Below are 17853 nucleotides of genomic sequence, written 5' to 3' on the forward strand. Positions count from 1 at the left end.
ACTGTCAGGACAAGGTTTCAACACAGAATAGAAGTGTAGATCAGGGGTGCTCAGCTTAACACAGTCAGGCTGACCAAGATGGGGGAGACCTTTTGAAGTGTGAACTGAGCGATTCACGTGCCTATCTCAACACATATAGAAGGCGAGAGCTTCAAGTTTCTTTTTTTCGTTGAATGCAAATGGGGCAAAAATATGCAAATACAATATATAGTACACAACATACAACCGGCTTATCATGCATCTGGAGTCTATAGGGCTAGTACATATAGTCCTTGGATGATTTGGCCGGTTAGCCACATTCAAATAAAAAGCCCTCAATGTGAATTATAACCCCAAGCCTGCTTGGAAGAAGAAAAGGCACCATATTTTGACAGGTGGTGTGTGTTATGTGGAGATTGAGGAAGGGGTGGGGGTCGGGGGGGGGGGGGGTTGGGGGGGCGTTGAAGGGGGATGGGAAACACATGTTGGGGCCGTGGCGTGCTTCGCTGGCTCGGCCGACGCATTCCTGCGCTCCCCAATGGCATGCCTTGGGTCTCGGCTTTCAAACGGCGGGGCTATCTGAGGGGTGCAGTGGTACGCTTCCAAACACACACACCCCACAGCCTGGCTGGAACCAGAGGTAGCTAAGCTAACCTTAACACACCCACAACACGGCCTGGCTGGAACCAGAGGTAGCTAAGCTAACCCTAACACACCCACATCACGGCCTGGCTGGAATCAGAGGTAGCTAAGCTAACCTTAACACACCCACATCACGGCCTGGCTGGAATCAGAGGTAGCTAAGCTAACCCTAACACACCCACATCACGGCCTGGCTGGAATCAGAGGCAGCTAAGCTAACCCTAACACACCCACAACACGGCCTGGCTGGAACCAGAGGTAGCTAAGCTAACCTTAACACACCCACAACATGGCCTGGCTGGAACCAGAGGTAGCTAAGCTAACCCTAACACACCCACAACACGGCCTGGCTGGAATGATGGTGGTGCTTGGGTGGGATAAGATGCAACCCCCCCCACACACACACACACACGCACCCTGCAGCATGCTGATGCAGAGTCTTTCCAGACGGCATGTCTTGTGACCTTGCAGAGACGTATGGTCAATCATTAAGGCATGTCACTGGAGCATGCAGAAGACGAAAAAAAGAGGTTTAACCCTAACCCCCTAAATATCATTGAAACTGTTCAGAGCCTTCGGATTTAGGATTATGATATTTCTAATGTGTACAAAACCCCTCATTGCCATTGTGAAATGTAGGCTCATAGCAAAATGTAATTTTTAATATGTATTTTTAATCCCAGTTTGTTTTTAATTTCAGTGCTAAGCCTATTTGGCAACATGGTGCAATTCAACTTATCATGCTTCCTGGATCCATGCATCACTGAGATATACTGGTTCTATCTGTGGTTTCTCTTATCGTCTTGTCTGTCTCTTGTTAACCATGTCCTCTTATGATCTCTCTCCCTCTCTCCTCTCCTCTCCTCTCACCCTCTCTCCCCCTCTCTCGTCTCTCCTCCTCTCCCTCCTCTCTCCTCCCTCTCTCCTCTCCTCCCACCCCTCTCTCTCCTCTCCCTCTCCTCTCTCCTCCCTCTCTCCTCTCCTCTCCTCTCACCCTCTCTCCCGCTCTCTCGTCTCTTCTCCTCTCCCTCCTCTCTCCTCCCTCTCTATTCTCCTCCCACCCCTCTCCCTCTCCTCTCCTCTCCCCCTCTCCTCTCTCCTCCCTCTCTTCTCTCCATCTCCTCTCTCCTCCTTCTCTCCTCTCCTCCCACCCCTCTCTCTCCTCTCCCCCCTCTCTCCCTCTTCTCTCCTCTCTCCCTCCTCTCTCTGGCAGGATATCTGAGGGCCTTGCGCAGCAGCAGAGACTCCAGGCGATAGCCGTAAGTGATGAGATCCTGCTGCTACCATCTCTTGGGATCTTGGGAAATAAGCATCACCACAAGTACACAGGCACACAGCAAACACACGCCTTTATATAGATGTATTTATTGCGTTACCTACCCCTCTCTCACCTGTTCTCTCTCTCTCCCTCTCTCTCTCTCTCTCTCTCTCTCTCCCTCTCTGTCTTTCTCTTTCAACCTGTATCCCTTTAAAGTAATACAAGCAGAAACTACTAGCTACCAACCCCTCCACTCACGTTTGTCAGACCATTAGACCAAACAAAATGTCAGCTGGTAAGATCAGGATGGTCTCTTAGGGCTAGTAGGACGCGACGCAGCCCACTCTACATAATGTGTACAGTACACTAGTGAAGAAATGTGCATGTAAAAAAATAAGCAAAAGACACGTACAATCCACTGTACCTGTTTGGCTGGGTGCTGGAAACACAAACTCTTGTAGATAAGGAAAAATAGAGTTCCACACACCAGACAGCTCCCGTTAAAAATGTTTTTTTAATTGTGAGTGCAGTGACGTTTCGAACACGAAGGCTCTTCCTCAGGGGAAGGGAGCTGAAGAAGAGCCTTTGTGCTCGAAGAAATCTTTTGTGCTTCAGCAAAATCCTGAAGAAATGTGCATCACATAAACTAATTGACACTGGAAATAGATCAGATTCCAGCAATTTTCCTGTAAGCATCCCTCATAAATTTTATAATTTTAGCCAAAAGCTTCTGCTGATAGCGACCGGATATGTGCTCATGAAAGGCATATGTTACTGTCCCCGTCACACCATGTGACCATGTGCTACATGTCTGCATGCCACCAATATATATATATATATATATATATATATATATATATATCAGGTGTCACAGTACAAACATCTGCACATTACTGAGACTTATCTACCACGCTCCAACTGGAGGAGAGAGAGAGATTGAAAGAGATTGACACCTAACAGAGACATATATATCTCAACAGGAGAAGAGAGAGAGATTGGTACAGATTATTACTGAGATGTATCTACAGGTACATCTCAACAGGAGAAGAGAGATAGGCTGACAGGGATTGAGACTTTACTGAGACTCTACTGTTTACTTTACTGTTTCTCTACAGGAGAAGAGAGAGAGGCTGATAGAGATGTCTAAAATGTATCTCTCTCCACAGGAGAAGAGAGAGAGGATGACAGAGATTGAGAACAAGAAACGCCAGCTGGAGGATGACAGGAGACAGCTCCAGCATCTCAAGGTAACAAGCGTAAAGAGGCACTAGATGTGTGACCTAACCTAATCTAACCTAACCTTACCTTACTTTACCTAATCTAATCTAATCTTATTTTATCTAACCCAACCTAATCTAGCCTAATCTAAATTTATCTAACCACCCTAATCTAACCTAACCTAACCTAACCTAACCTAACCTAACCTAACCTAACCGAATCTAATCTAAACTATCCTAATGTAACCTAACCTAACCTAACCTAACCTAACCTAACCTAACCTAACCTAACCTAACCTAACCTAACCTAACCTAACCGAATGTAATCTAAACTATCATAATCTAATCTAAAATAATCTAATGTAATCTAACCTAATCTAATGTAATCTAACCTAACCTAACCTAACCTATCCTAACCTAACCTAACCTAACCTAACCTAACCTAACCTAACCTAACCTAACCTAACCTAACCTAACCTAACCTAATCTAATCTAGCTGTGCTTTACATACTAAATAGTAGTATTAGGGATGTCAAAGTTGGAAACTCATACAGTATGATTCATTTTAATTAAGTAGTTAAATGTTTCGATGCAATTAATCACTAATCTCACTTCCTCAGATGTGAGCATTACATGTTGAATTTCATTTTTACAGTTGAGAAAACATGATGTTACGCATTTAAGCAAGTGACATTCAATAGCAGAAACAGAACAACAGACCTCTAGCTGTTCAACTGTGAATAAAATATATCCATTATCAGTTTGAGTAACTTCTACCTCAGAGAGAGAGACATTGACACAGATCAAGGATAACGTTTATTATATGACTTATTACTAGAGACATATCTGACTCATACATTCCACATCTTCTCTACCTCATTCATTGGTTGGCTGTGATACTGTGCAGTCTTTGCTCTTCAATGTACTTCAATACTTCTATGTGTTTACAGTATCTCATATCTCGTTACTTTTAAACCTCCAAGTGGCCTATATGCTTCGGTAAAGGATACGCAGGCATTTGTAATGTGTCTGGGTCTCAGTTGCATTTCAGAGAGCCATGAGGGATGCTGGCTGGAGTACTGTATATGATGGATTCCTTCCTCTCCACGTATTCTTTATTTATGAGTGCTTGGTCAGTGCATAATTCTTGGGAGGGTAGTCAATACTGTAATATGTGCCAGTAAAGCATGGAGCGCTCCAGGGCCGGGGGAAGGCCTCTCCGTGGTCAGCATGGGAGCTCAGAGAACCTGGCAGGGCTAGCAGAGCCCCTGGTCTCCAGGCATCAGTCAGGTGTTGAAAGACCCCATAGTGGGGATAGTAGAGGCCCTGTAGCCTTGTGAGATCATCCTGATCTTGTGAGCTCACATTCAGTTTCGCTCGGCAGCTCAGTCTGGACTACCCCCTGGCACGAACGATTATTCTCAGATTACGTTTTGACCGGACCAATCAGGGACTGTGTTCTGACTGATTGTTCTGCCCCCTAGTAGAAAGTTACTTCGGATTGGTTCTCGTGGCGAAACAGTCTCCTGAAGCAACAAGCAGTAATGTTAACATTAGTAGAATAAACACAGCCAAAAGTGCAGTTAAAAACAGAAATACTCTCAATAACAATTAAACGAGAACAAGAGTATACATTAGCCGAGTTTCTCGGAAGACGATACTTTTTTGCCGTTCTTCCGTCTCGATAGACTCTGTGGACCAGCTTCACTACTTCCTGAAAGTCACTTGGCTTCTTTATTTCCTGTCCAATATGATTGGATTAAGTGATTAATCAGGTGTGCGCTGGGTCTGCCGCACCCCTGATTAATCACCTAATCCAATCATATAGGACAGGAAATAAAGATGCCAAGTGACTTTCAGGAAGTAGTGGAGCTGGTGCACAGAGCCTATTTGGCAAAGGTTTGGTTACGCCAATAGCTGGAGGAGTTAGTCTGTCAAGGCCAACACTCACGCCCACTGAAATCGTTCTAGATAGGGGGAATGCCGGACTGATCTGCGGAGAGAAACTGAATGTGAGCTCACTAGATCAGGATGGTCTCACGAGGCCGGGGTGGCGGGGGTTAGTAAAAGTTTGGCTTTGAAGCATATCCTGTTTTGTGGCAGGAAAAGGACACATTTCCCCTGCTCGATACACTGCACATTGTCTAGCCACGCCTGGTGTATTCTTGAATGGTAGCAGTGGTTCTGGTTGATTTAGCTTTCGTGTTGCTGAGTGCTGCCCGTGCCGTGGGCTACGGGAAGCTTCGTTACGGGGAGACAGTTGATCTTCCCGGTTAGAAAGAGTCACCCAGAGAGGTGAGGGACGGGCGGCAGACAGATTACGGTCTTCTCGAAACTCTGGTTCGGTGAACAGATGGTTAAATACAGACACAATGGCTGCTGGCTCCAATGCTACAGGACCATGAGGTCGTCCCTTCACAGTGGAGAACCAGCATTCAGGTAGGATGATGAAGGAATACAAAAACCTGTAGGAGGAAGCCAGGAGATGGAGACAGAGAATGAAATATGCTAGGTTATAGTATAGATGGAGACAGTAGAGAATGAAGTATGCTAGGTTCTGAGACAGGAGAGAATGAACTACACTAGGCTACAGTATAGATGGAGACAGCAGAGAATGAAGTATGCTAGGTTACTGTATAGATGGAAACAGCAGAGAATGAAGTATGCTAGGTTATAGTATATATGGAGACAGCAGAGAATGAAGTATGCTAGGTTCCGAGACAGGAGAGAATTAACTACACTAGGCTACAGTATAGATGGAGACAGGAGGGAATTAAGTATGCTAGGTTACAGTATAGATGGAGACAGCAGAGAATGAAGTATGCTAGGTTCTGAGACAGGAGAGAATGAACTACACTAGGCTACAGTATAGATGGAGACAGGAGAGAATGAAGTATGCTAGGTTATAGTATATATGGAGACAGCAGAGAATGAAGTATGCTAGGTTCCGAGACAGGAGAGAATGAACTACACTAGGCTACAGTATAGATGGAGACAGGAGAGAATTAAGTATGCTAGGTTACTGTATAGATGGAAACAGCAGAGAATGAAGTATGCTAGGTTATAGTATGGAGACAGCAGAGAATGAAGTATGCTAGGTTCCGAGACAGGAGAGAATGAACTACACTAGGCTACAGTATAGATGGAGACAGGAGATAATTAAGTATGCTAGGTTACAGTATAGATGGAGACAGCAGAGAATGGAGTACACTATGCTACAGTATAGATGGAGACAGGAGAATATGAAGTACAGTAGGGTATAGTAGGAGACAGGAGAGTATGAAGTACACTAGACAATAGTAGGAGACAGGAGAGGATGCCATGGGGATGAGAGTGAAAGCAGGACAGAGATAGAGAGAGCATGTATGATAAGGAGGTGATTTGGAAATTAGACGGTTCTCCTCCAAAAACATTACTGAATTGTGATACCATTGTATTCCTGATCCACTGAAGTATCTTTCATAACCACAAATTGTAAAGAGAAATCTATGAGATATTTCCTCTGCTTTACAAAAGAGATTAAGCTTTCATGCACCAATCTCCTAACTATCGCTAGCGGACATAGCGGACGTAGAGACGGAAACCGATACCGGAGACAGAGATTTCTAGAAAAAGGGGGAGCAGTGATATCGTTACTGGAAAATGAAATGCATCAGGACGCAGACATGAGCTTGATCATCTGTGGTCTTTGGTTCAGCAGAAAAAAACAAGAGAAATGCTGTTATGTTTACTGGAGAGCCAGTGAAAGACACTTCAGTTATTAGTCACTCTAGATAAAGACACTCCAGCTTTTAGTCAGTCACTTTAGATAAAGGTACTTCAGTCATTAGAGAGAATGTTTTTTTACTGCAGTCAGTGAAATATACTTCAGTCAGAGTTACACAGCACAGTGCAGTGTCAGGCACACCATGCCCAAAGTCAACATAATATCAAAAGAGAAAAGTATTATTATTATTATCATTATTATTATTATTATTATTATTATTATTATTATTATTAATATTAATACTATTATTATTCCAAACAATGTCAGTAGAGCCATGGGCCTCGCCTGCCATCCATCCATCTGTACCACGTGTTGTAATGGACAAAGCTAGACAGTAATAGGTGCTTTGCTCATGATTCGATTAGGCTCTCGGTCGGCTAATGGCTAACAGTCCTTTTGAAAGAGGATGGGGGAGAGAGGTCGCAACGGGTGATGAGTCTAACCATAGCGTAGCATAGAGTCTGTCCATATCTAAGAGCTAAGTGTAATTAGCATCTCTAGTTAGAGGCCTAACCTTGAGCTAATGCTGTAGTTAGAAAGGCATGTGGAATGCAGTGACATTGTATATCATCCTAAGGGGAAAAAAGACCTTTAACAAGAAAGTGATCTAACAAGTGTGATGTATTAATAGCTCAAGTTATGTCCCTCTGGAATGTTAGACTGTCTCATAGTCCAGTCTCAATATATGTCCAGGGCAGCTGTGGCTCAGGAGGTAGAGCTGCTTGTCCAGAGATCGGAGGATCGGTGGTTTGAATCCCGGCTCCTCCTGTGCATCATGTTGAAGTGCGTTGTGTTGCCTCTGTGCATGAAATGCACTATGCAAATGAAGAGTTCATTTGCAAAAACAGATATGTGCATTTTGATAGATTTTGACAAATCATTTTTTCAATCAAATGTCAACATTAAATATCAATTAAATTACAGTTGGGTTGTTTTGATTAAATAAAGAAGACTCTTCTTTACGTAATCAAAACCATCAAACTGTTATTTAATTGATATTTAATGTTGACATTTGATTGAAAAATTAATTTAGCAAAATGTATTAAAATGCACATATCTGTTTTTGCAAATGAACTCTTCAAATAAAGTTTGATTAGATTTGAAGTGTCCTTGGGCAAGACACTGAACCCCAAATTGCTCCCAGTGAGCAGGCTGGCATCTCGAATGGCAGCAGCCGCCATTGGTGTGTGAATATGTGTGTGGCCATTGTAAAGCGCTTTGGATAAAAGCACTATAAGTGCAGTGCATTTACCATTTTACCATGTATCATTACAAGCTGAACAACCATTGCTGTGCCATATAGACTTGCTGTACTGGACTCTGGTCAAAGATTGACTGCAGCATTTGCAGGCTCTGTATCATCAACACAAATATGGTCAAAAATGATGGACCACAATCATTAGATTATTTGGGGAATCAACTGTGTACATCTTGAACTTTACTGTACCAAAAGCTTACAGGAGTTGCTTCAGCAGCAGCTCAATACCTATGCGTCGGTATTGTATACAGCTGTAGCTACTGTAGCTTCAACGGTTCTTCTTCCCTCTGCAGTCAAAGGCCCTGCGGGAAAGATGGCTGCTGGACGGAGCGCCATCTGGTACACCGGAGCAAGATGAGGCCAAAAAAAAGCTTCTGGAGGACGAGGCTAAAACCAAGGAGCTCGAGGAGAGCATCATTAGGTATGACCTAGAAGTATGTGTTCAGAAATGGCCCTTGATTGATTATATTGATTTAACAAATCTTGACAAATCCCTGCCATGGATGTGTTAAAGGGGCACAATCACGCTTGTTGAAGTTGATATTATTTGGATTAAATGCTTAAATTATTTGTGTAGGCCTTCTTTAAAATCACTGTCAGTGTAGTCGTTTCCCTACACAGAAGATGTGGAGAAACCTCAAACGGCAAACATGTCCAGTGACTCTGGCTTTTCCACCATGCCATTTCTGTCGTTCTGTTGTGTTGAACACTTAGCAGGTAACAGTCAAACGGTTGTGACTCTTCTGAATAAGCAAGCAGTGAGTTTAGCAAGCCAGGATCAGTGAATGTAGCATCACTAGCCTGCGTGTTTCTGCTAAGCACAGAAAAAGTGATCGTTGGTGATGAAACCACATGAGAACTCCGACTGCATTGTCGTACGCCCCTCGACAGATCTCACCTCATAAATCAATCCAAGATGGCAGCACCATAGTTTGTCAGCAATCTGTTCATTGTCCATTAATCCAAACAGTGTGTGTGTGCTATATTTTAACCGCAACACCCGTCTACAGAAACATGCACAAATAGCTGCTATCTTACTTATTTGGCTTCTTTGAAGGTGTGCGTCTGTTTTTGGGACTAAAGCAGCCCTAAAACAACTAAATGGATTAACTGCTAACTACGGATCTAAAAATGTGTTCCGCTAACACAAGGATGTGTCAGTTGATGTGCATGCTGCTGTTTCTAAATCTACCTGGATTACCTGAGTTCAAGAGATCTAAGCGAGGACATGGATTTCCCACACCCTTTGATATCCACAAGTGATTCAGCTGCACCTGCACACCAGCTTGAGTATTACCCTGTCTCCCGAGCATGTAAACATGATGAACTTCCAAACTCTTAAACTGTCATGTGTGATCTACTCACTTTATGGAGAAGCACGCCATGGGAACCAGGGAACAGAGAAGTGCCCTCCCCACGCAGTAAGAACTTGAAATGCATCATTACGCTTCTACTATTGATCTCGGGAAATGTGCGTCCTCCAACCTTGGCCCAAATGATTGCATACAATCACTGTTGACTCCGGCGGATTTTAAAAAAGGATCAGGGTTGGGCCTAATGCACTTGAATGTCAGAAGTCAAGATTCCTTTTATTTATCACATGTAATGTACGGTGTGCAGTCACAGGGAAATGTTGCTGCCGGCTCTAAGATTGTGCTACAGATAACTCTACCGTAATACTCAATTACAAAAGATAAATTTACAAGTTACAAAAATTCTAAAATTACAAATTAACACAAATTACTCAATAAGTACCCTTTCTATACAGATAAAGCTAGGATGGGATATATAAAGGTCTGGATGTATTACAGTATATATACATTAAGGAAGGTGTGATAAATGAAGCGAGCGCTGTTGACGGCTATAATGTTTTCAGATCAGACCGAGTTAATTAAGGAGGGGCACATGTGGTCTACATGTATGTGAAATCCAACTACAACAACACTGTCACCCTGTCCATGACTACAGCCAAGCACTTCAAACTACTGGCTGTCAAAGTGAATACTTTCAGGGTATCCGATGTGACCATTGTTGGTTACTACAGTATAGACCACCCTCTGCTGCAAGTGACGCTCTCTCCTCTCTCTCTCCAATATTCTACACAAATTAAATGACTTGAGTATTCAGGTCAGGGCATAGCACCATCATCTCAGCCATGCTAGTGGCAAATGACATACTGTAATAAACACACTTTGACAAGAAAAAACATGACATTGCATTGTTAGTTGATTTGTCAAAAGCGTATGACTCAGTAGACAATTTATTACTGTGACTGGGCGATATTGGTCTTGGACAGGAAACGATTAACTGGTTCAGAAATTACCTCACAGAGAGAACACAATGTATATTCGCAGATAACTACTAATCAAGCTTTTTAGAAATGAACAAAGGTGTTCCCCAATGGTCCATTTTATCACCAGTTTTATTTTGCTTTTTTTTTTAATAATCTGGGGGAAAGAAGCCATACAGCCAAGCTGTGTTTTTATGCTGACAATACAGTAGGCTATATTCGTCCTCCACTACACAGGTGACCAAAGACCTCCAGGCTGCCTTTAAATGTTTACAAACCTCCCTTCTTGATCTTAAACTAGTCTTAAATACAAAGAAAACTAAATTCACAATGTTCACAAGGGCTCGCTCACAGCCTGTGGATCATGCTCATATTTTTACTTTAACCCTTTTAACCTTGAAAGTACAGTGACAACATTTCGAATATTAATTAGATTTTCCCTATAATACTAGAAAGCGCAGTTTCTCAGCTTTCAGCAAGTGTTGGAGTGAGGAATTTTTTAGATTTGTTCGATATTTTTTTTAATATTATTAAATATTTGTTAGATATTTTTAAAATGTTGCCGGTGACGTGGTCGTATCGAAAGGGTTAAAGCAGCCATAGAAAAGGTCTCAAAGAAGAAAACAAAACAGCGTATGTAGTTTGTGGGGGTACATGTGTTTGTTGGGTGAAGTGCAGACATCTTAAAGAGGACTTGTGAATCCCAAGATCCCCCCTCCCCCCCCCCCCCTCTCTCTCTCTCTCTCTCTCTCTCTCTCTCCCTCCCTCTCTCTCTCTCCCTCACCCCATCCATTTTCTTTTTCACTGGTAGCAAAACAGCGGCATCAATCTCCCCCCCCAGCCGCCACATCTCCCTGATTAAATTCCCCCTGGCTGTCCTGCGTCCTGACAGACCCCCGGTGCCAACTGGCTGCTGTTAGGGCTCAGACTGGGGGGCACACTGGCACCAAGCTGGCACTGAACAGGCACATTGAGCACTGGCAGTAAACAATGGCCACCGTCAAGGCTAAGGGGCGTTGGGAGGAATGCTAAGGACTTTCCTTCACGGCTCTCCCCAAAAAATCAGTCACTCCGTTTTTTTTGTGTGATTTCGGCAGCTCAAAATGCTTCTCACCACAGATCAAATCAACCATTGGCTGGGTGTGATGGGTTTGTTCTCACAAACATTCCATTAAGTGTTTTTTTCACAATTTGCTAATGCTTTTCATTATGCTTAGAATAATACATTTTGAATTGGCACATTACATTACATTAGTAATTTAGCTGTATCCAATGACTTATTTACATTTAATGTAAGTAGTCAGTGTGCTACTACTTGCCAGAACTTACAAGTGCATCTCAAGTGACCAAGAGCATAATCTAGTGCTGACACTCAAGTGCAAGAGTAGCAAAATATAAATACAATAGGTGCTTAAGAGGAAGGATCCGGATAGTACTTCTTCAAGAGGTGAAAGGCATTAGTGATCTCCACAGAGTACATCATCTGGAGTTTCTCAAACGTACTGTGGCACCAAGATTATCTGAAATATAGACCACTACAGGCTCAAAAGATGATCTTGGAGCTAAACAAACTTTAGGGGAACTCACCCATCTTGGTAGGTGTGTCACTGATCACGTGTAGTGTGCCACCGACGGTGTGTTTCAGAGTAAGTCTCTGTGTTGCAGGATGGAGCAGGAACTAGAGGAGCTGGAGACGGGGGTGAAGGTGAAGGACAGCCTGTCAGGCGAAGCTCGGGAGGAGGAAGTCCAGACGACTACCATTGTAAGCAAAGTGAGTGTTTCCAAGGCTCTGTTTTCACAAAACCATTTACAAAATACTTCACCAACAGACACGTTTTATCGGAGTGATAGCTTGCTGAACCCAATTTGAAGCGTTGTGCAAGGAAGATAATTGTGTAAGCATGATAATGGAATTAAAATGTGAATTTGTCTCTCCCTCTCTCTTCCTGTCTCTGTGTGCAGGCGCCAGGGTCTGTGAAAGGTACAGTAGTGTGCGCTCACTCCTCCTCTTCCTCTCACACCTGTTCCTGTTACAAATCAGTTCATTGGTCAGGTGGTCATTTCCTCCTCCAAAAGCAATCGGAGCTAATGAAACCTACAGACGAATAACTTTATAAGTCACATTTGCATTTACAGATGTGTTACTGTTTTGTAATCTGTGTCTTCTGACTTTTACATAAGAGGGTTAAATGTATATCACTGCATAGGAGATGGTGTGTACAGGTACTTGCAAGGCAAGGCAAGTTTATTTGTATAGCACATTTCAGCAACAAGGTCATTCAAAGTGCTTTACATGAGACATTAAAAGACAATGCTTTTAATGACCTTTATAAGGCTTTAATGGCTTTTAATTACCTTTATAAGGCTTTAATGGCTTTTAATGACCTTTAAATGTCCCATCCTAATGTAGCTTTATCTGTCTTGCAAGTGATGTAAATCTTTCACACAAAATATGATTAGGATGGGCTGCACATCTGTAACTGATCAAGCTCTCTCCAGAAAATCAAAACGGATGTGTATATATATAGTTATTCATCTATATAGGTCTCAATTATTCAGGGGTGGAGAATCCAGATATAGTGGCAAGATTGTTGTCATCCATATGGATGATGTTCACAGCGTTTAATGTACATATAAAAAGGAGACTATTGAATGAACTGGTGCAGTGGAGGAATACTGCAAGCCGCCATAATTGCAATATTATTGATTTTGTAAAAAGCGGATGCGTGTTCACACAACTGGGGCTCTTAGAGGGCTGTGCAACAAAGCTCAGGTTTGTGGTGGGTATAGGGTATCGAGGCCTGAATGTTTCCCAGTCTAATCTCTGTCTTTGTGTGGTGTGGGCAGCCTCTCTACTGTGTGTGTCCTTTCTCTCTCCCACCCCACCCCATGTCCTTTTAACCGACTGTAGAGGTCAAAGTTCAGAACAGCCTTTGTCTGGTCAAATCTGAAGACACCTCAGATGTGATAATGAAAGGTGAGTCTCTACTATTCTGTAGCTCACCTGTAGAAATACTACGAAAATATTAACTGGCATTAACAAACATTTAACATAGTCAGTAAGTTTTGACAAAACCCATATGCAGTATTACTTGGACATGCAACAGCCCAGGTTTGTTATGGAAAACATCTTAGTGGAGATTCTCTCCCAGTCCTCTGTGCCATCTTCTATGTCTCTCTCCCCTCTCTCCCTCTTTCACTCCACACTTCCTGGGTCTGTTACTCATCGTAGAGGTCAAAGTTCATATCAGCCCTCATCTGAACAAGTCCAGAGGTGCCTCAGATATAATGATTAGAGCAGGTGAGTTTAACAGACCGGTAGCTGACCTTTAGAAATATTGGGTAATAGCTTGCTGCTCTATTTCATTTAATATAATCTCTCATTGTTTGTAAGTTGATTGTTGGGTAATAAGAGCTAATGTAATTCTATTACTTATTTGTTTACATTAAACATTACTGCTATTCTCATCATGAACACATTATGCTCCTCCTCAGTCTAGCCACGTGTTGAGATACTGTAACTCAGTCTATAGCCACATACTGAGATAACTCAGTCTATAGCCACATACTGAGATAACTCAGTCTATAGCCACATACTGAGATAACTCAGTCTATAGCCACATGCTGAGATAACTCAGTCTATAGCCACATACTGAGAACTCAGTCTAGCCACATATTGAGATAACTCAGTCTAGCCACATATTGAGATAACTCAGTCTATAGCCACATATTGAGATAACTCAGTCTATAGCCACATACTAAGAGAACCCAGTCTAGCCACTTATTGAGATAACGTAGTCTATAGCCACTTATTGAGATAACTCAGTCTATTGCCACATACTGAGAACTCAGTCTAGCCACTTATTGAGATAACGTAGTCTATAGCCACTTATTGAGATAACTCAGTCTATAGCCACATACTGAGAACTCAGTCTAGCCACTTATTGAGATAACGTAGTCTATAGCCACTTATTGAGATAACTCAGTCTATAGCCACATACTGAGAACTCAGTCTAGCCACTTATTGAGATAACGTAGTCTATAGCCACTTATTGAGATAACTCAGTCTAGCCACATACTGAGATAACTCAGTCTAGCCACTTATTGAGATAACTCAGTCTATAGCCATGTATTGAGATAACTCAGTCTATAGCCATGTATTGAGATAACTCAGTCTAGCCACTTAGTGAGAACTCAGTCTATAGCCATGTATTGAGATAACTCAGTCTATAGCCACATACTGAGATAACTCCGATAACTCAGTCTATAGCCATGTATTGAGATAACTCAGTCTAGTCACATATTGTGATGAAGTATATTTTAAAGTGAAAACACATCCATCTGGAGTTCTTTCAGCAGTATCCTACTTATAAAGATCATATGTAGTCATGAACAGCAGTGATATACTTAGGCCTACACTTTTTAACACTGTGTTCACTTCACATTATAAAAATCAAACAGGTGATTTACGAGATTGAGCTATATAGTATCTTATTGGATACTATAGTTAATATAAATTTGGAAATAAGAATAACGCATACATTTAGGATTAACTTAAACTGTATGTAACTGTCTAATGTTTACAGGCTCCTCCAAAAAAGTAGACACTTCAAATCATAATCCAAACAAGAGTTGACACTTCAAATAATACTATTCTCTTGTTCAAAGAAAAGTAACTGGCCAAAAGTTAAAAAGCCTTTATTGACATATGGCGCTATACTAGGCTCCCCAGCTCAGCTTGTGTTCCCGACCAAATAGTTCCTTCATCACACCTGTCTGAACTTCCCAGCTCTCCTGCCCTTTTCTTTGTGAATAATATTCTCTATTCAATAATCTATTTTAGTCCAAATGTTCCAATATACAGTATAGTCCTTATAATCAGTTCAGTCAAGTCCTTCATCCATTCCCTTACGTTATAGCTACCATATTATGACTAGACTTGAATATGACGACTTATTGTACAGGTTTATGTCAGCAATCCTGATGCTGAAATGTGTGCTTGTGAATAAATATTAGAGTGTGTGAATGTTTTTACGAATACGCCAACTGTGTTCATGTCCTGCATGTTGTCATTCTGTATGAAGAGATTAATAGGCCTACTATTTTAAACCTCACAGCAGATATGGGCAAACATCTTATCTACAAACGGATGTCTGTTTGACATTATGAGTTTTGGATTACTGGGGGGGGGGGATGAAGAGAGGAACTTCCGCATCCGCACCCCTCATTACGTCAGACTGACCAATATGGCAGCTGAGGTGAATAAGGCGAATAGGCCTATGGAACGCTGCGCTCCAGGACCAGGTTAGGTGAATGGATGGATTTTGTCCTCTTGGTAAAAGTTGATTGCGCTCTAAAAACAAGAAAGAATAAAACAAACAAAAATTACCAACACAATGTAGATGAGATGGTGGTTGGAAAGCAAAGGCAACAGTTTAAATGAATTCCAATATACCTGGCTTACAACCATTCATCTCTTACAACATAAATAAATAAATGAATGAATAAATAAATACGTAGGTAAGTAAATAAATAAATACATACATGCATACATGCATACATACATACATAATAAGGTGAATAGTAGTAGCCTAATTATATAATATTGTTATCACATCAGCGCAGATTGAGATTAGCCTACAATTAGAGATTGGAATAAGTAGGCTATATTTTTGGATTCAAGATTATTTTAAAAGCAGGGAATGCGCACCAGACATGGAACACAATAGTATGGAAATGTATTATGCTGGTGACTTGGTTGGATGGCTGCATTTTAAACTCACAACATTCCAGGCTATGCTACTAGCCATTAAATATACCCTTGGTTGCTATAGCTCAAACTCGTAAATCCCCTGTCTGATAGGCTCTTTAATGGCGGTGTGATATGCGTTTTGGGGTGTTAGTGTGATACGAGATTTGAACAGATCTTTACGTGCAATTTGAGCGTGTAATCGGCAGTCGTTTTGCCTGTTAGAAAACGTAGCCATGGAAATCCGCACTAGTGTAATCTAGGTCGCAGAGTTAAAGAAGAAAAATAAAATGAAGGAAACATGATTGTGGACCCGTTCCTGGGTGTCACAAAGAGGACAGTACGGGCTGTCTATCCTTCAAGGAGAACTTGATGTTAACATGTAAAGAACACTGTCATCCTATTGGTCACCGTCAAGTTACATCGTAGGCATGGTTGCAGGAGATGTCAGACTAGGCAGGAAAATACAAAAAATTCTAACATTCTAGACTTTTCGTCGGGGTGTTGTAGGGCGTCCCAGACGCCAAATTGCTGATCTTCAATTATGTCACACTACAAGGCTTTTTGTCGTTCCTGGCTTTCATAATCGGGCCCGATGCTGGACACTTGGTCAGCGACAAAAAATTGCGCCAAAATCGTCCTGAATTTGTATAGTCTGAATGGGGCACTAGTGAGTGTGTAGGTGGTAAGGTTAAACTGTGTTCCCTGTGGGTGGATAACGTTTTAAGCGGTGTAGCCGCTTCTATACATTAGGTGTGTCCGTCCGTCCATGTGCCCGGCCGTTCGTAGCATGAGATTTAGACCAATACCGTTGAACACCAGCACTAGAGAGCAGTAGAGATTGCTCATTTTACTGCACCGCTTACTTCACCACCTGGGTGTGATTACCTCAGCGACGCATCGCCCGGAGGTTCTAGAATACTGTCATCACTCTGTTAGGAGAACAGACCATCAACATTATGTGCTGTAATAATGGCTTCCTGTGTGTTTGACTGCATGTGCATAGCGGTATCTCTCACTTTAACTATTGAATCGTCTGTCCTAACTTTCACAGTTGCCAACTCACTGTTTTTGTCTTATCTGTCTGTCTCTGTGTGATTGGCTGTGTGAATGTGTGTCTGCATGTTGTAGGGCAGTGTGGGAATGTACAGTATACTAACTTGTTAGATATTCTACTTGAATGTTTAAGTAACTAAAATATATAGTGACACAATGTGGAATTCATATTAATTTGGGGAACCACCCACATTCTAATTGTTAATTGTTCTAATTTGTTTGTTACTTTTATAATGAATAAACAATATATGTTTAATATAAATACACAAAAATACATTATAATACACTTATGAAAGGGCAAACACTCAGGTCCCCTGATCCAAAGCCTCTGCAAACAGTACAGATGTGTAGTTATGAATACAGTACAGCTACAGTTATGAATACAATACAGCAACAGCTATGAATACAATACAGCTACAGTTATGAATACAATACAGCTAATGCTATGAATACAGTACAGCTACAGATATGAATACAGTACAGATACACAGTTATGAATACAATACAGCTGTGTAGTTATGAATACAGTACAGATACAGTTATGGATACAGTAGAGATACAGATATTAATACAGTAAGATGCAGTTATGAATACAGTATAGATACAGTTATGAATACAGTACAGCTGTGTAGTTATGA

At 41.8% G+C, this 17853-nt stretch overlaps 1 protein-coding gene across 1 annotated transcript in view; it reads left to right on the forward strand.

The window, feature by feature from the left end:
• Positions 1 to 1073: 1073 nt before the first annotated feature.
• The window catches only part of palm1a (paralemmin 1a), a gene marked incomplete at both ends in the record, with an annotated part of 21548 nt that continues 4768 nt past the window's right edge, over positions 1074 to 17853 (forward strand). The window contains 7 exons of the mRNA XM_084436148.1: positions 1074 to 1096; positions 1835 to 1880; positions 3046 to 3126; positions 8414 to 8541; positions 12076 to 12181; positions 12373 to 12391; positions 13643 to 13711. Of these exons, the coding sequence (XP_084292274.1) occupies positions 1074 to 1096; positions 1835 to 1880; positions 3046 to 3126; positions 8414 to 8541; positions 12076 to 12181; positions 12373 to 12391; positions 13643 to 13711 (472 nt within the window). The remainder of the gene's footprint in view (positions 1097 to 1834; positions 1881 to 3045; positions 3127 to 8413; positions 8542 to 12075; positions 12182 to 12372; positions 12392 to 13642; positions 13712 to 17853) is intronic.

Source organism: Borostomias antarcticus (genome assembly GCF_949987555.1).
Source record: "Borostomias antarcticus genome assembly, chromosome: 3".
NCBI lineage: Eukaryota > Metazoa > Chordata > Actinopteri > Stomiiformes > Stomiidae > Borostomias > Borostomias antarcticus.